Source organism: Macrobrachium nipponense, chromosome 2 (assembly GCF_015104395.2).
Source record: "Macrobrachium nipponense isolate FS-2020 chromosome 2, ASM1510439v2, whole genome shotgun sequence".
NCBI classification, from domain to species: domain Eukaryota; kingdom Metazoa; phylum Arthropoda; class Malacostraca; order Decapoda; family Palaemonidae; genus Macrobrachium; species Macrobrachium nipponense.
In genome coordinates this window covers 61,934,760-61,954,383 of record NC_087201.1, presented here as the reverse complement: position 1 = coordinate 61,954,383, position 19,624 = coordinate 61,934,760, and the positions used below count along the sequence as shown (strand labels likewise).

Genomic DNA, 19,624 nt, shown 5'->3' with positions numbered 1-19,624 from the left:
TTTGTACTCTGTATCAACAAATAAGATTAGTACTATTAGAGTATATGGCAAAAGAATGAAATAATACAAGTACCTCTCTGACAGCACAACTGAACATTCTGAGCTATCAAAGATTAAGTTTGTAATCAGCTATGTATAACATCACATGTACATAATTTAAGCTACATCTAATTATTAATAACAATGAATCACATAATTACAAAAAAAAAAGAACAAGGAAACTTTTCACAGAGACATCCACCAACAAGAGAAGAAAACAGAACAAAAAAATATGTACAGCATCCTAAGCATCCACATATTCAGACATAAATTTCACAAATGAAAAAAAAACATTACAATATGACTTTGTGAAGACTCATGAAATAAGTAACATAGCTCAACATTAATTAACATAACTTTAGGGAGATACTGAAGGACACCAGTTGGCTACATAACAACAAAGCTCTCCAAGTAACAGAACAACATAAAAGTGTCTAAATTATATGAAACAATTTTGATATTTTATAGCCAAACGAACCAATATAACTGACATATGTAATCTGCCAGTACATAACAGTGAAAATGAGGCTTTCCAAAATGAAGAAACTGGTGGATAACAGTGCTGATTACTGAGTGAGCAATATTTACCATTAAGAAGCAGAAGGCTGCCAAATCAATTCATGCTAACTGATGAATTGAAAATCTGGCCTAGGAAGGTAAACTTATGTATAAAAGTTAAAAGACTGTATGTACATATATATATCTCTAATTATGCGACATTGATAAACCATAGGAAAACATGGGACTGTCTCTCAAACGGGAATGGAGGGCACAATATTTGATCCTACAACACAAGTATACTCTAGTGAACTATGAAGCACTATGAACTTAGAATAATGGAACTACCCTGTTAATGAACAATGAAGTCTCCATCAAGATGTAATGCCCAGCAAAGCTAAGCATGGATAAAGACAAGGAAACCTGTCAAGTTAATTCTTTGAACCAACCCAAAAATTATGTTTATGGGCGAACACAACAACTTCAATCTCAGAGTTTTTCCTTCGTCCAAAACTCCAAAACTGGATTGTTTAATGTATTCTCTCACCTCATCACTGACCAGACCATCATAAAAAAATTTTAAAAAATACCTAGACAAGCTCCTAGCAAAACTTCACAGTTATGGTCAAAAGCAAAATGACATCAAAAATCAATCTTAACTATATTGTGAAAGCTAACAAATCATACAGTGTGGCTGGGCCTCTAACATCAATTGCCAACATTTGGATTGTAAGCAGACAGCAAAAGTAATAAATCCAGTAAAGACTACAATGGTGGTGTCCCATATCTCAGAGGTAGTTCGTTCTCATTCATTAATCCTCACTTGTCATCCAGGAGTATTTTCACCAGTTTGGAATATTCAGATTTCCCAGTATATGGCAGATTAACACATAGCAAAGTACCAAGGTTTGTATACCAAGTAATAACATTCATAGAAAACAAAAACAAGAAAACAAACAAACAAATTCTAATAACAAACTCAACCACGGAAAATACTTACAGAATGGACCCTCAACAGAATGAAAAGCTGTTTAATAAAAAGAAAACAAATTTCAACACAATCAGATTTGTTTACGCATTAGGAAAAATTACAGTAATTACAAGACAAAACAAAAACATGCACTATTTTGTAAAATAGAGAAGTTATGCCTGTGGAAGTTGAAAGCATATACAGCAATAACAATAATAATAATAATAATAATAATAATAACAAACATATTTAAATACACTGAACCACTCACTTGCTGCCTTTTAAGAAGGCATTTCAAAATCTATAAGTAACATCTTCAAAACATTTAAAACAGTTCAAATACAACCTTTCACACCAAATGCAATATAGTCTGTGCAGGAATTAGAAAATGCTATAATCAAAATAATCTTTCATGACACAAAATTAATATATCTTAAAGATATCATGCTTCAAATCTTGCTGTTACATCCATTATTACAAACCTAGCAATTGGTACCATAATTACAGCACAGCCAACCAGTTTCAATTTAAATTTGGGTAAAACAGGAAAGTTATATTTTGTGTGCAAAGCCACTTCATGACAATGCACTCACGTTATGTAAATGCAAAAATGTTTTTAAATATATATTGTAAAGTGACAAAATCTAATCTGTGATACCATACCTCAACTTGAATGTATTGTCTTAGACTGGTCATCTGCATTTTAACTATCACTTTGTTTCAGATCCATAGATAGTAAACAGTTAATGAAGACAAGGATATGTATATGTAACAGTGTATGTTGCTCTCACAATCCCAATCTTCAACTTACCACTTTACCTAAAAAAATGAATTTAAAAAACTCTGGTTTTCATATAACCTAATCAAACATATAATGGTCTGCAATGATCCCAATCTTAAGTCTTTTGTTCACAGAAGAAAAGCGTTATTATTAGACTAGCACCATCTGGACCTACAGAAATCCATTTGATATCAGACTCATATATCATGTAGTTGAGACTGACCATGTTAGGAGGTGGGCACTGCAAAATATGATCAAGAGGTTTTTAAAAAATAATACTTTTGTCATAAACACTCTGCTTACTCATAAAAATCCCATTGATCATTAAGCCCAAATTGCTACACAGGTTGGAGCCTTACATATGGTTCATAATATGCCCAATAATGTGTCTATTGCTCCTCCAATGGAGGCTCAAAACCAACAGTGGACTCTTCTAGCTTCATACCAACTCTAGATTAAAATGTCACAAATCCACCTCAAAGCTTTAGTAAACAAAGCATCAGATTGCTGAGAAATACATAAGTCCTCTTTCTCACTATCCTCAACATCTGTCTTCTTAAGAGCAACAACAAATCTCATCATATTGGTAGCAGTACACAACGTGAGTTGCCCTTAAGGACTTAAGAAGAATGTTTCCTACATGGAACAGCATGAACCTCAACCACAACTAAAGAAGATTGACACTTGCAAATGAGGAAGTGTCTGGGTTAAGTAGTGCAATAGTATCAAGAATCAAGAGTAAAATCAGCAATACCAATAGCAGTAAAACCACCTCAAGGCTTTAGTAAACAAAGCATCAGATTGCTGAGAAATACATAAGTCCTCTTTCTCACTATCCTCAACATCTGTCTTCTTAAGAGCAACAACAAATCTCATCATATTGGTAGCAGTACACAACGTGAGTTGCCCTTAAGGACTTAAGAAGAATGTTTCCTACATGGAACAGCATGAACCTCAACCACAACTAAAGAAGATTGACACTTGCAAATGAGGAAGTGTCTGGGTTAAGTAGTGCAATAGTATCAAGAATCAAGAGTAAAATCAGCAATACCAATAGCAGTAAAACCTACAGTAAGAACTAAGGCCAGTCTTTAACAGTAGCATGAGATATGAGTTTTGGCCAAAACATGTTTGGCTTCAGAAAACTCAAAGTGAGACGTATCAAAACTGCATAATCATGGAGCACAAAGATGCAATTTGACCCAGATATAAGACTTTCTAGGGAAAAGTATGAAACAAGGTCACACTGGTTGGACTGCTAAGCATTAAAAGAAGGTTCAAGCTAGGTGAACCAGGTGAGCTAGTAAGGCTGGGCACATCATTGGTTATGGTCTGCAATCTGTATAGCTAGCGGATTCAGAGATGGGAATCCCCCAAGCATACACCACTACATCAGATATGCCATAGAAAAGTAAACTTCTTGACAAAGACAGAACACTTGCCAACAAAAATAATTGGAAATAGCAGCAGGAGTATGTCACAAGTACAGGTTACCAATGTGCACAGCTCATATTTAGAGACAGGAACCCCATGAGCATTAGCTAGGCAACACATCAGAAACACAATGACATGTATACATTTCAAAAAAGAATATGGAAACCTGTTAACTGAAGAGTTGTGTGAGCCATTAGTACTGAGGCCTTAAATAGTACAAAGTACTTGAATAATGAAAAAAAGCAGCTGGTGCACTATCAAAATTATTTTACTAAAATCAAAGGAGTCAGCTGACTTGCTTAAGTCCCCAGAAGATAAGAGTATTCCCAAGCGCATAACTACAGCTAGAACAGGCAAGTTTGTTTTTCAACCAGTCACAGAAGTAATAAAAGTGCTCCAAAGGAAGCATGAGGGGCTGGTGGGATACTCATTAGATCGGAAGGCATGTAAGCTGATGGCTGTAATGTGTAGGGCCAATAGTCATACAGGTGCTATATGGAGTAAGCAAGGCTTAGCTACCAGGTGCATAATTTAAACGTCAAATATTAAAAGTACAATGAATTTTTTTGGAAACAGACCAAAACTTTCACCCCCTCCCCACTTGCTGTATGTAATAAATGACTTCCAAAGGAGTCTCCACAAGAGAAGAAGAAGAAAGCATACATTAATCAGGGGCAGTATGAACCTCAGCTAGAATAAAACACACCACCAGCCACTATGGATAAGAAGCGAGAAGGAGGGAGGTAAAAAATGTAGCTAAATATCTGGCCAAATTATCTTACAGCTTATGCAAACTCTGCTTCAGTTGTTGATGCAAAACATAACATAACTAGCCTCAATCTGACTCACTCTTGAAGCCCAAGAGGCAGACCTAATAGAACCAAGGCAAGATGGCAAAGATGACTATCTAGAAAAAATTTATCTATACTACATGGTCACAGAAACTTCTAAGGCCAAGGACACATGACCTTCATTTGAGAGGCATACCAATAATGTCTCCTACTACTATGGTATGCCCACTGGGCTGGATGCCAGTCTTTAACAGAAGCAAGAGGTATGAGTTTTGCTAATGCCTGATAATACTGATGATGAGCCACCATTGCTAGCTAAAGAGTGTTAAGGTTTGGAACATTCAAACTAAGAAGCATTAAAAGTAGCATAATCAAGGAACAAACGTGAAAAACAATTTTAGCCAGGCAACATGGCTCTACAAAAAAAAAAAAAAAAAAAAAAAAAAGACGACTACCACTTAAAAGAAGTAAGGGCGTGGTGATAAGATTCAAGCTAGGTGAGCACATCACTGGGTACATGTTGCTCAAGTGCACAGCCAGCAGATTTTAAACATGAGCCCCACATGCATGCACTAGCATATCAGATATACAATGAATGTGTAGGCATCCTGATGAAGATGCAGAACACCTGTCAACTGAGGAGCTGTGTCAGCCAGCAGCAGAGCCAGAGCCATGAGAACTCCAAAGTATACTTGCATAATGAAAATAAACAATAGTAATGAGACCTTGCATGAACTCAGTCCAAAATGAAGAGATCAATAAATGCCTAGAACTGTCCTCTAACCTCCCATTGCCTGGCACTAGGAATAGCCTGCATTAAAAGGCCAGCAAAGTACCTGGTACTTCCTCTAATGCTGCCTTCTCTATTGGAGAAAAGACTTCCTGACCAACACATTTCTTCTCTAGGTTCCTCTGTATGACTGAAAGGTTAAGAGCTGGTTGAAGAGGCAGTGAATTCCTGAAAGAAATGCAATAATCTTCCAAAAAAACTTTTCTTAACCAGGGCATCTACAATTAAGTGTTCCCGCACTTGAGTGAAGTAGCCCAACCTGCACGCACTGGCACACAAAGGTTTGATGAGCTAATCACACTTAGGGTTCATAATATTAGTGGAGGAAATGCACATCCCCCTTTGGCAGAATGAAATCTGGAACCTTGCTGCCAATAGGACAATTCTTCCTTCCTGAGCCCAAAAGGACGACAGGAGGAAAGAGGTAGAATTGTCCAGTGTGTTACAGTAAGAGGAGAAGGAGGAGACTTCCCTTTAATGGCCAGAGAAGGGTGGAGAAAAGTATTAAGTTTTCTGTGTCCCCTTCCCTGTCCCTGCAGCTATAGAAACGGATAACTTACAATCTATTACTTCTCAAAAGGATGAGCTGTAATCAATCACTGTCTGCTGAGGAGGGAGACTGAAGGAACCAGCCGAGAGCATTGCAGCTCTCCCGTGTGAACTTGAGGTTGTTATTGATATGGGAAGTCCATCAAACTCCTTCAAACACAGTTAACAGTGTCCAGTTTCAATGGTGTTAGCCAAGTTTAATACATATTCTCAGCCTCTTGAATCGAGCAGACTTGCTAACACCCATGCACACTCTCTAATGCCTGTGCAGACTCGTTGATGCCCTGCACTTACTGACACCTGTGCAGAATCACTGATACCATTGCAGATTTGCTAATGCCTATGTAGACTCACAGACAACTGTGTGGACTTGCTGATAATGCTTTGAGTGACCTCAAAAACACCTTGCGCAGACTGAGGACATGTGGAATGGCACAAACACACTCAATGCCTTGCGGAAACTGATAAACTAATGGCCGAATGGGAATATCTGGCATGCTTAGCCTAAGATTGAAAAACACTCCATAAAATCCATAAATGCCTGGGGATGGACGTAACCTGGGTCTTGTCAAAATCAAAACTTGAATATCAGTGATAAAAGGGGAGAACTGGCACGAACACTTACTCCTGATAGCCTAACTACAGGCTCAGGGATGCTAGTAATGGCTGCAGGCACAAAGGCAGCACTCACTACAGTTCACAATTGGTTATCAGGCTCAGAAAAATTGCTTTAATGGCCATGGGACTAATCAGTCAAACAAAAGATCTTACTTACTGTTTCTTTGGGGAAAAGGTGGCTCTTGTCAAGAGGTGAAAACAGTAACATGGACTTCTGTGACAATGTGACGCTTCTTGCGACAAAATAACACTAAAGCTGTCTTTTCTTCAAGGTGCCAAAAGCGAAAAGAGAGGCAAGCTCATCACAACCATCCCGAACTGACTTGTAGGCGCACAACAGTACACCAAGCCAATCAGAAGCAATGTCCTCCGGAAGAGCAGGGCAGTCCTCCATCTTTGTAGTGTGTGCTCCAATTTCCAATCTAGAAAACTCATCATCTCCAAGATCTTGAAGACATTCTTGACTAAATAAGTCTCTTCAAGAGACGAAAAGAAAACTTTCGCTGCTAACCTGCAGTAAGCGTCTATCAAACCAGAGAAGCCCCCCTGGGAGGAGGCAGATATTCCTATAGAAGGAGCCTTTCCAGTTTCGTAGAACCTGTACCTCTTCTTAATGAGTTTCGAAGGAAGAAAGGTAAAGGTGGCTTTCCCTAACTCTCTCTTGATTGCCAATCAGGCCACAGCGTCACGAAGAGATCTCTTAGCAGCCTTGGAAACCACAAGCTTAGGAAGGGGATCAAAATATTTCCTTCTCATCAAGAAAATTGAAGCAGGAGACCTGGGAGCAGCTGTGATAAAGTAATCTGGGAAAGCTTCAAGAAGGTAGCGCAGCAGACTAGAATTAGACGCAAGCGAAATAGAATCAGCATCTTCTTCCTCATCATCTGATGAAACAGGAGAAAGAGAAGGTTCTGCACTCTTAGGTTCCCTTGCTGGTTCCCTTCCATCCAGCTCATTAACTCCTCCAACTGACGACGAAGCGGGACCAAATTCGAATCATCTTGAGTCAAAGTTGAAGCAGCTGGAGTCGTAAATGTTGATACAGTGGTCCCCCTGTATTTGCAGGGGATGCATACCAGACCCCCCGGGAATAGTTAGAACCCGCGAATGTTTGGAACCCCTATAAAAATGCTAAAAACAGCCTGTTTTGTTAGTTAAAACTCAAGAAAAACCCACTAAAATTTTTTATACTTGGTTTTTTTAATAGTTTTATCACAAATAGTGCATTTTATGATGACATTGATAAAAAAGAAAAAAAAAAGAAAAAAGAACGCGAATACAGGGGGGTCCACTGTACATTCGACACAGAAGGCTTCGCACCAGTCGATGAATGCTCCACACGTGGAGTTGAAGCAAGACTTAATATTCTGATGAGTCGAACTCCTTGACAAGAGTCAATTTACAACGTTCTTCAAGCGAGTCGGGGAAGTCTGTTGCCGACTTATGACTACAAGGCGAAGTCATTGTAGCGACGCTACAAGAGGGGCATGGATTATTATCCACTTCTCTAGTCCTCTTAATAGGAGGAGGGGAGAGGAATTCTTCAGTCAAACATCTCTTCAACTATCGCGAAGAAGAATCATGGCAATTACGATGTCTTACAGGCGAAGAATCACTTGAATCTGTCGATAACCTAGCACCCAATGAAACGCCTTTCCAATGGCGTTTAGTCGACTGCTGCTGGTGCACTGCAGGATCGACAGAGGAAGCGACTGTTTGTGGGCAAACCCCAACAGTCTTCCTTGGACCTCCAGTATGTCTTCTCCCCGAGGCAGGGGAGCGGGACAGGGACCTTGGTCTAGGAGAACTGCCGGGATAAACAGCCACCCCCTCAGACTTGAAAGCTGGTAAAGGAGTTAATGGAGCAGGAGAAGGAGTACTCAAGATCGGAGACATAACTAGAAGAGGAGAAGGAATAGGAACAGGCGCTTCAATAGGAGAAGCAGAAGAGGCTACACTAGCTTTATTCTTGGCTCTAAGAGCTACCTTCCTCTTTCTATCCTTAATAACTGTATCAGAGTGAGACACAAAAACTTTCCATTGCCGCTCACTCCAATCCTAACACTCCTCACATGTGGACTCCCGGGAGCATTCAAAACCCCTACATTTAATGCACTTAAGAGTGCGAATCATAAATCTGCTTTACTAACCTAGTTCTGCACCCCCCGCCACAGAACCTAACTCCTGATGGACTAGTCAGACATGATGGTAAAAATCCACAAAAATTGAAGAAATGTTAACTAGATAAATAGCTACAAATCCACAAAACACAAAGTTGAGTACTTCACCCAATATGGTAAGAATAAACCTCCAAAACAAAGAAGAAAAAGCTTACACTGACCACCGATGTCCACCAAAAGCCGGCAGAGAACAAATTGACTATACCTGGTCTGCTGTACCTGTTTCTCCCTAGGGTGGGGGGGAGATCCTGTCACCTACATCTGCAGCATAGGGAACCTACAGTTGTATAATTGTTCGGTAGACACTGCAATGAACCTACCTATTCAGACGGGGGAAGGGGGGGTACATTCTCATCACCAGTGCATTTTTGATAATAAAAAATAGAGTACATACATATACTATACTGTCAACAGTACACTATACTATCTTATGGATCATGTTAAATAGCTTTAGCTAGGTACTTGTGCCTATCAACTTTCAGATTATGATGACAAAGGCAGGAGGTAAGTGCAACAACAGTAGGGCTGTCCAACACAAAGCCTGCAGGCAAAGTACACCGTTTGTCACTTATTGGTGACTTGCCTCCCATTTAGAAATAAAAAAATGCAAATGATTTTACATTATACAAATAATATTAAATCCTACTCTCTAGATTACTTCAGTCTGAAATGTAAGGGTGACCTGATTAACTTTTTTTATCTTGTATGAAAAGGCCCACTTAAGAATATTAATTGGACAACCCTGAACTACAGCATAATATCCATTCTGGCAATTAACCACATTCACATGATTACTACAGCTACAACTCATTCTTGATACTTTTTACATACATATATATATATGTGTATATATATATATATATATATATATATTATCTATATATATATATATATATATAATATATAGATATATATTATTTATATATATATCTATATATATATATATATATATATATATATATATATATCATACACCCAACCAGTAAATTCATCCCTAGCTGCATAAATGCTTATCACCAGAATATGAACATAATTAATTTAGAAGTACATATATGGATGGAATGAATAAGTTTCTCTAAAATGAATAATGAATTTTTACAGACACATGCATCTGTAATATAGGAGTACATAAATGATTACAATCAAAGATACTGTAGTCTACAACAAAACCTAGAGCAGAAATTTAAACATACCTGAGAGAGGGGGCGGAACCAATTCATGACTGGGCGGAGTAGATGGGGGACCTTGTACAGATGCAGGTGTGTTTGAAGTCCTTCTCTTTTTTTTGGGGTTGTTTGGCGAATCCGGAGAACCTCCAGTACCTGGTTTAAAATCCCCAGTTAAGCTGCTATTGTTAGAAACAGCTGAAAAGTAAGAACCTTATTTATTTGTCATGCTGTTAAAAAATCGAACTACATATTAATTTGTATTGTCCCTATTTATACAAACCAGAACTTTCTAACAGGAGTATTTCTCTGTGTGAGCTGGAATCAATTATTGAACCTGGTAACAAGGTAGTTATGAGTTAGAGGAACCTTCCACCCACTTGCTGTCTTTGAGCACTTTTTTCTTTGGGAATACAAATCCTCACCTTTTATGATTGAATAACTGCTTAGGTGAAGGACAGTTTTAACTGACTGGCTAATTGAATTTCCACCCAGAAATCACATATGTATAGTTAGGAATAAAGAATTCCTGTTTCCTTACCCAGAACTATGCCAACCACTGCAAACAGACCCAAGGTACTGCAGTCATTAAAAACAGTTTCAATATCACAGAAATAATGGTTTCCAAAGCCAACTTGCATTTCCAATACGTGAATTGGATAATGGAAGGTAAGATAAGGTTATACTACCTGAAGGACAGAGATGTAGCCACTGCTATAGTCTCATGTGCCTTCACTTTAAGCACAGGTAAAAACTCTTCTTGCAATTGTGAATGGGCCTCACAAAAGAGATCTCTCAAGAAAAAGGAGAAGGCACTCTTGGAAAGAAATCTAGAGGGGTTCCTCACCAAACACCATAGGTTATTGGAGGTCCCTCTAATATCTTTGGTCCTACGAAGATAAGACTTGATGAGAAATCCCAAAGTGTAGGACACCAGGGCATTGCCACTGGAGAATCAAACCCTTTTATCTAGGGCTTGCAGCTTGCTTACCCTTCTGGCTGAAGCCAGAGCTAAAAAGAAAAGGGTTTTCTTGGTTAAATTCCATACATAAGTTAGAAAGGAGGACCAGCCATTTCAGGACTACGTCCAGATTCCAGGAGACTTGCTGCTTTTCCTTACCTTTGGTTGTGTCGAAGGACTTAACCAAGTCTGTTAAGTCTTGGTTAGACAACAGGTCTGGACCTCTACGTTGGAATACAGAACCTAGCATGGCTCTGTGTCCTTTAATAGTGGTGGAAGACAGTCCTCTTGACTTCCTCAGCTATAAAAAGAAAATTGGCAATCTCCATTACAGATGCTCTAGAAGAAGAGACTACTTCTGCACCATGATCTGAAAATGGCCCATCTATTCTGGTAGATGTAAGCTGATGACTGGCACCTACACTTAAAGATCTTTTCTGCAACAGACTTTGAAAAGCCTTTGCTCTGAGGAGTTGGATGACAGTCTGAACCCTGTCAGAGCCAGAGTAGACAAACCTTTTGATGGGAAGTACCTGAGCAATTTTCACTTTTGTGGGAGTAACTTGGAAAAATCTGCTAACATACTGATGAGGTCTGGGAACCATTCCCTGAGGGGCCAGAACAGCACAATGAAGATCATATAGACATTCCTGGTGCGTCTGCAGAGAAATTGAGGTCTGGATTCAGAGGAAAGAGAGACTTGCTTGTTAGAAGTCTTTCTTCTGATCTCCACCAAAGGATATGTCCTTTGATTCCCTATGGAATCTGAAATACGAAGTCATTCAAAAACTCCTTCCTGTTCCATTTCATCCAAAGAAAAAACTGGAAGATTCTTCAGTGTAACCTGCCTAAGGGGAAAAATTGCTCTATGGAGGACAGTGTGCTGAGCACTCCAAGAGAGATAGGAACTTGTCCACAGTCTGAAGGCAAGACTACCTTTATGGGGGATGGAAAAGCCTGAAAAAGAACCAGAGTCCAGAGTCATCCCCAAATAAACTATCCACTGGGATGGGACTAGTTGGGACTTTTGACGATTGATCAGGAGACCTAACTCCTGACTCAGTGTTAAGGTCTCCTGAAGGTCTCCCATGCAGCATGACTGTGACTTTGAGCAAAGGAGACAATCATCAAGGTATAAGGCTATGTTGACTCCCATCAGATGAAACCAGCCCGCTAGAAGGGAGAGAACACGAGTAAACATCTGTGGTGCCGTGGAGAGGCTGAAACAGAGGGCCCGAAACTAGAAATTTGGGCCTTGAAGACAAATCAGAGATATTTCCTCAACTCAGGGTGAATGGGAACATGGAAATAAGCATCTTGCATATCAATTGAGACCATCCAGCCCCTCTATGCATGACAGAGAGAATCAACTGATTTGTTTCCATTTTGAATTTTGTCTTTCTGATGTAGACAATCAGAGCGCTTGCATCCAGCATTGGTCTCCACCAGCCTGATGCCTTTGGAACCATAAAAAGGCAGTTGTAAAATCCTTCAGACTGAAGGTCCTCTATTCACTCAATTGCCTCTTTCAGGAGAGGACGCAGTCAACGCGATGGGACTCTTGACTAGGGGTGGCTCGGTGAGAACAGGAATAGAGTAACCTGTCCTTAGGATCTCTATCACCCACTGTTCTGCTCCTCTCCTGATCCATTCCTGCCAGAATAGCTGAAGTCTGGCACCTACTGCTGAATGGGTCTGAACTACCTCACTTCCCAAGGGTGAGATTGGAGGACAACTTCTTAATTGTCTTCGGTGTGAAACGCACCTTACCTCTCCTGGAAAAGGGGTCTATACTTAGCATCACGAAAGGTTAAACATTAGTGGAGAAGAGGACTTGTTGAACTGTATCGTTATCTCTTGAATGTTTTGATGACTGTGCAAGCAAATCTTGAGTCAATTTCTTTTGTACGAAGGGAGCAGTTCAGCTTACAAGTGGGAACAAAAAAATCCTGTGCGAGAGAAGAAAAAAGAAGGGCCGACTTTTGAGTCCGAGTGGCTTCTTTTGTGGTGAAGGAGCACCATGACTTGCTTCTTAAGCACGCACATAGCGAAAGTAGAAGCAAATCTCATGAACTATCTCTAATACACCTCTATCGAGGCAAGAGAGGACTCCAAGAAGATCAGAGGAAGTGTCTGAGGACAATAAAGATGCCTCCTGAATCTTCTTTCCAAGGGTGCCTATAGCCCAATCCATGAAGCAAACTACTTTGAATAACTTGAAAAGGTTATGAAGAAGATGGTCCATTCTGGCAAAAGAGAACATATTTTTTTGGCTACAGCAAAAGCTGCTCTCATAGAAGAGTTGGTAAGTCTGGAAAAATTTCCTTGAGCTGAGGCAGAACCACCCAAGGAGGGAGATTCTTCAGTTTCATAATATGAGTGCTTTCTCTTAGAAAGGCAGGAAGGTGGAAAAGGAAAACCACTTTCCCTTGCACTCTCTTACTAGACAACCAGCTTTCAACTATGTTCAAAGCCTTCTTGAATGAAATAGAAAGAACCATAGAAGTTATCTTTGAAGCTTCTGACGGAGTAGAGTCCAACTTGAATGAAGATCCAGGCAACATCGGGATAGCTGATTTGAAAAAACCAGGATAACTTTCCAGGAAAAAACTTAAGTTATCCATAAGCCGTTGGGGGTTTTGAATCCTCTGTTTCAATTCCCCCTTCTTCCTCAGAAGAAACAGAAGACAGGTGAGGGTCTACTTCTCCAGCTGGAGGCAGAGCAGAACTAGTCGAGGTAACAACAGGAACGGCTCTGTGCAACGTACCTCAATACAAGTAAGAACAGGTGCTGACGGGAGCTCGGGAGTCAAGGAAAATTCCTCTGCCAAAGGGTGCTCTGGCACTGGAGGAGGCCTAGATGCCAATGGACGTCCAAGTGCTAAAGTGCACTCAAAAGCCAACAGGGGCTTGACAGAAGTCGATGGCTCAACAACAGAAGGGGGCTGATGTGCCCGTGGGCACTCCTGCGCTAATGGGCGCTCCTATGCCAAAGGGAATTAATGAGCCAATGGGCGCTTATGCACTGATGGGCGCTCCTGCACAAAAAGAAAATCCTGCTCCAGAGGGAGCTCAACAGAACAAGTGAGTTCTGGCACCAATGGGTGCTCCTGCACCCAAGGGAGGTCTTGTGCAAATGGGCACTCGATAGAATGACAGACAGACTTCCGGCGCCAATGGGCGCTTCTGCGCCAAGGGGAGCTATTGTGCCAATGGGCGCTGTGGCGCCACTGCGGACCCCGGAAGTACTGCACACTCAAGACACTCAACTATGTCTGTCCGATACCAAACGCTTGGAAAAAAGGCGATCAGGAGCTACTAAAGGAGACATTGCGTGTTTATTCAACACTGGGCACATGAGAGCCAAAGAACTATGAGGAACTGGGCGCTTAGGGGCACAAATACTTGCTGAAACCACTTTATCAGGCAACGTTGAAACTGGTGTTGAGTCACGCATCAAACCAGAGCATTTACAATGATCCGGAGATCCTTCAGGGGAAAATGTCTCTGGGCTGTCCCAGAAACTGCAGGAAGGCTTAGCTTCCTTAGCCTCCTCAGCAGGAGCCTGAGGGGGTGCAAGATACTATAGCTGCAGACTTTTTCAACGGTCTCGACTTCTCACTTCTCAATGCCGTTTCACAGGACTACACTCATCCGAGCTAGACAAAAGGCGATGAGCAAACTCCAAGACACCTTTCCACTGGCTGTCTTTCACAACCTGGGAGACACCAACAGGTGCGACTGAGGGGCCAACTGCCCATGGGCAGACCCCACGAACCTCTCTTGGGCCTCCGGTATGACTTCTCCCAGGTGCAGGGGAGTATGTCAAGGACCTTCAAAGGAATAGCATGACTAAATTCTAAAAAAGGATAAGTGAACATCTCTCAGCTCTAGAAGCTGCTTTCCTCTTTCTATCCCTCTCTAATTTATCTAAATGAGATTTAAGCACTTTCCATTATTTCTCATCCCAAGAAAAATGAGAAATTTTTAATTATATAATTTGTATTTTTCATAGCTAACATACCCGAGGTCTTAATAATAGGATAAATCTTCTGGCACCAGCTGAAACAAAAAAAATAAAGATAAATAAAAAATTGTATATGCAAGGAATCTGTGGCATCTGAATCCAATGCATAGCTGAGGTGGAAGCGAGTCGGAGACCACGTTTGAACCTGGGGACATATTTAGTCTTTCTTTCAACCTAGGATAAGACATAAGAGGGGTGGCTAGAGGTGGGCAGTCAAGACCTCAGGTTTGTTAGCTATGAAAAATAAAAATTAATTAAGAACGTCATTTGTTCATACGTGAAACAAACCGTCAGTCTTAATATCAGGATAGACTCACACTTGGAGGGAGGTATGAGTATCTTGAACTAACTAGAGGTTCAGCACACCTGATCATTTTTTTTAGAAATGAGGATTCTAGGGAAGAGGACTGAAACCTCTAAGGTGTTAGACGTGGGTATCTAACACCCAGTCCACTGGATTTAAATACACGTACATGTAACATATCCAGATTCTCTGCATAGAACATAAAAAGTTTTGTAACAGTATGACTGCAATGCTCACCTGCATCAATCCAGTTCCAGTGCATCATGCGACTATTCTTCAAACTGCCCGTAGGTATGGAAGAAAGGAAAAAAGGGAAAGAAAAAAAGATCCACCATCTCACTCATTCTCTCCTCCACACTATCATATTAGACAAGATATGAACTGTTCTGCCAAGGGCACTGGATGAACTACACAACTTGTTGAGCAGCCACGACAAGACCTTGGGAAAGTGCCAAGGACCTGTGGGGATTATCCTTCAGGTAGAAGGAGTGGTCTGATGAAGCCAGGAACAAACATTCAAAATCCTATGAACAAACAAGTTCTTCTTAAATGCAAGGGAGGAACTTATTCCTGATGTTCTGTGCTTCAGCGTGCACAGTATTGGTGGCAGAACTTGATGAGAAGTAGGCTTGCCTAATCATCTCACATAATTAAACAAAATTGTATTCTTGGACACCTCTTTTATGACTTGGCTCGTGTTAACAAAAAGTCTACGACACCTAGTACTTGGGTGATGAATCCTTCTTAGATAACAAAGCAGTGCTCTGACTGGGGCAAAGCAGTAACTCTTGAGGGTCATTGACAACAAATTCTTTAAAGGAAGGAACAGAAAATGAGGCAAATCTGTCATTGTAAACCAAGTGATTTTGGGTCTTAACCACAAATTCCGGGACAAATTCAAAAGCTACTGACACCGAACCCCTGGTGTGTTTACATCATAATCCAGACCATGATGCTCTCCAACTCTTTTTAACCCTCTTACGCCGAAGCCCTAAAAATCAAAACCTCTCCCGTATGCTGGGCCCGGTTTGGAGCGAGTGCGGAAGCGGAAAAAATATTTTTTTCAAAAAATCACAGCGCGCTTAGTTTTGAACATTGAGTTAATTTTTGGCTCCTTTTTTTGTCATTGCCTGAAGTTTAGTATGCAACTATCAGAAATGAAAAATAATATCATTATCATATGTAAATAATGCGATATATGGTAGCGAAAAAAAAATTCATACATAATTGTATTCAAATCACGCTGTGCAAAAAACGGTCAAAGCTAACGAGTTACTTTTTTTTCGTTGTATTGTACACTAAATTGCAATCATTTTGATATATAATACATTGTAAAACAATAAAAGCAACACCGGAAAAATATTATCATAAAATTATGTATGAATTCGTAACGCGTGGACGTAAAAAAATGTTTTTTTCAAAAATTCACCGTAAATCTAAATAGTGTTCTAGAGACTTCCAATTTGTTTCAAAATGAAGACAAATGATTGAATATTATGATACTGTAAGAGTTTTAGATTAGAATTGCAGATTTCAACCATTTTGGAAGAGTTAAATTTGACCGAATGTCGAAATGTTTATATATATATTTTTTCATATGCACATATTTCAAAGATGGGAAAAGCTACAACCTTCAATTATTTTTTATTGTATTCTTCATGAATTTGCGCACATTTTGATATATGAAACTCTATAAAATGGCTAATATGAAAAGGAGCAAATATTAGGATAATGCGATGTACTCATTTTGGAGACTTGCGGCAGCGAATCGGCGCGCGGAGGGAAGTACTAAATATATTTGTCAAAAATTCACCATAAATCACAATATTGTTCTAGAGACTTCAAATTTGTTTCAAAATGAAGATAAATGACTGAATATTACTAGGCTGTAAGAGTTTTAGCTTACAATTGCGTTTTTCAACTATTTCGGTAGAGTCAAATTTGACCGAACGTGGTTTTTTTTCTATTTATCGTGATTTATATGCAAATATTTCGAAAAAAGAGAAAAGCTACAACCTTCAATCATTTTTAGTTGTATTCTATAAATGGTGCAAACATTTCGACAATCGCACAAAAAAAATTCCAATTTTTTCGGAAGAGTTACCGCACGGACGTAAGGAAAATTTTTTTTTTTTTTCATAAATTCACCATAAATCGAAATATTGTGCTAGAGACTTCCAAGTCGTTGCAAAATGAAGGTAAATGATTGAATATTACTAAAATATAAGAGTTTTATCTTACAATTGCGTTTTTCGACCATTTCGGTAGAGTCAAAGTTGACCAAAAGTTGAAATTTTTGCACTTAACGTTATTTATATGAAAATATTTCAAAACTGATAAAAGCTACAATCATGAGTATTTTTTTGTTGTATTTTACATGAAATTGCGCACATTTTCATATATAATACTTCATGTAAAGGATAATTTAAAATGGTGCAAAAATTATGTCAAAGTGACGAAATAACTTCCGAGATGTGTCACTGATACTTTTTAGTGCAATAAGAAAGAAATTAGCGCTTGCGCACCTGCGTAGCGATTGTAAACAAAACAACGCCTTGATCCGTGAACTCCCAGCATCCCCCAAGGCACGTGATTCAAAAGTTTTCGGCTGGTAGGCCTATAAGTATTTTTCTGCGAATTTTTGAAAAAACTTTTTTGAGTCTACGTATGATACGTCCATTCGGCATACGGGAGACATTTTGACTCGGCGTTTAATACGTCCATTCGGCGTAAGAGGGTTAAGAAAGCCAAGGCCAGAGGGAAAACTGTTTTCAAGGTCAGTTCCCTGTCTAACAATTGATGTAAGGGCTCGAATGGAGCTCGAGTGAGACTACTCAGCACCAGAGTAAAGTCCCACATAAGAGGTTTGAGTTCCCTAAATGAACAAGACAGCTCAAAGCTCTTGAAAAATATAGAGAATTCCCATGATGAAGTGATGTCCATGTCTTTTAGATGAAGAACTAATCCTAAGGCAGCCCTGTAGCCCTTGACAGCAGAAACAGAAAGAAGTTCTCTGTTTAGAAAGATCAGGAAGTTCACTTTCTGCTGAACAGAAGTTCTATTCACTTTCTGCTGAACAGAAGTTCTAAGTGGAGAGAAACCCTTCGATGACACCAATCACAGCAGACAGCCCATTTGCTCTTGTACATGGCTGACGAAGACCTCCTAAGGTAGCTGGACTTCTGAGTTGTTGCTCTGCAAGAAAGATCTCTTGCTCGTAAGAGATACTGGACAGACTCCAGACTTGAAGAGATGAGGACCCTACCGACTGGTGGTACCTCTCCACATGAGGTTGGCAGAGAAGGATGTGCTAAGGAGGAATCGCTCTTGGCACTGCTGAGAGAAATGATAGACGATCTGGAAACCACTATGCTTGCGGCCACATAGGAGCAACTAGGGTCATCTTGAGAGCCTTGGAAACCAATACAGGCAGTCCCCAGTTATCGGTGGCCTCGGTTATCAGCAATCCGGTTTATAGTGCTTGTCTATCGACAATATGAGCCTATCCCACGTTTTCGGTGCCGATAACCGTGTATTGGTGCTATAACAGATGATTTTTGGTTCTGGTCACACCATTGGAAGAACCCCTGCCGATAACTGGGGAATACCTGTACTCTATTCAGGGGATGACGGATCAAGCAGAACAGAGGGAAAGTGTAAACTTCCAGGTAGTCCCAAGTATGCTGAAAGGCATCCTCTACCACAGTGAACAGATCTGGGCCCCCCAAAAAGTAGACCTCTAGCTTTCTGTTGAACCATGTAGCAAAGAGGTCTAACATGGGTCTTCCCTAAAGTAGACAGAGATAAGAGGATAAAGTCAACGAATGTCCTATGAAAAGATGCTCTATGCAGATACGTGCTAAATACCCTACTGTCAACTTGTGCACCATCAAAGGAAATTGTACCGTACACAGAGGATATGTCCTCACACTGCCAATGGAATGCACATTGCCAACAGAGGAGACATCCTCTGAGGAGATCCCCAATGATAAAATAAGTTCAGTATGCTACTCAACAGAGATGTCCTATGATGTTTCCCGAGTGCTCTGATACTTGGTACTGGGTGGGGCCTGTCACCTACACAAAAACAGAGAAGCACTACCACAAATTTTTTATAAAAAGTTGCTACACGAGTTGAAATGTTAGCTATGTAATTACTTGGTAAGTTACTTACATGAAATGATTTCAGATAATAACTTTACCTCCACCCACCCCCTTGTTAAAGGGAAAAGCAATTATCATACCTGAGAAAGCTTTATGATAAGATGTCTGATTATTTTTTATTTATATAGATTTCTGGTCTCATGCTAAGCACTGGGGCAACTAAGGCCATTCAGCGCTGAAATGGAAATGGACAGTAAAAGGTTTGAAAGGTATCACAAGAAGAAAACCTTGCAGTTGCATTATGAAACAATTGTTTGGAGTGGTTGAACAGTAAGATGAAAAAAAGAGAATATGAACGGAGGTATGAAAGTATAGTTGCAGCTAGGGACCAAAGAGACACTGCAAAGAACCT

General features: G+C 40.0%; 1 protein-coding gene across 8 annotated transcripts in view; it reads right to left on the bottom strand.

The window, feature by feature from the left end:
* Positions 1-19,624, bottom strand: part of LOC135220642 (protein pygopus-like) — a 131,648-nt gene that overhangs the window by 92,311 nt on the left and 19,713 nt on the right. For 6 of the 8 annotated variants that reach the window (XR_010315740.1, XM_064257965.1, XM_064257962.1 and 3 more), the window contains exons 2-3: positions 9,844-10,014; positions 1,538-1,564 (exon numbers count right to left, since the gene is read on the bottom strand). Coding sequence is in view for 7 of the 8 variants with exons in the window: in XM_064257965.1 (XP_064114035.1) it covers positions 1,538-1,564; positions 9,844-10,014 (198 nt within the window). In the remaining variant the exon portion in view is untranslated. The remainder of the gene's footprint in view (positions 1-1,537; positions 1,565-9,843; positions 10,015-19,624) is intronic. The other 2 variants (XM_064257964.1, XM_064257968.1) reach the window with 1 other exon arrangement.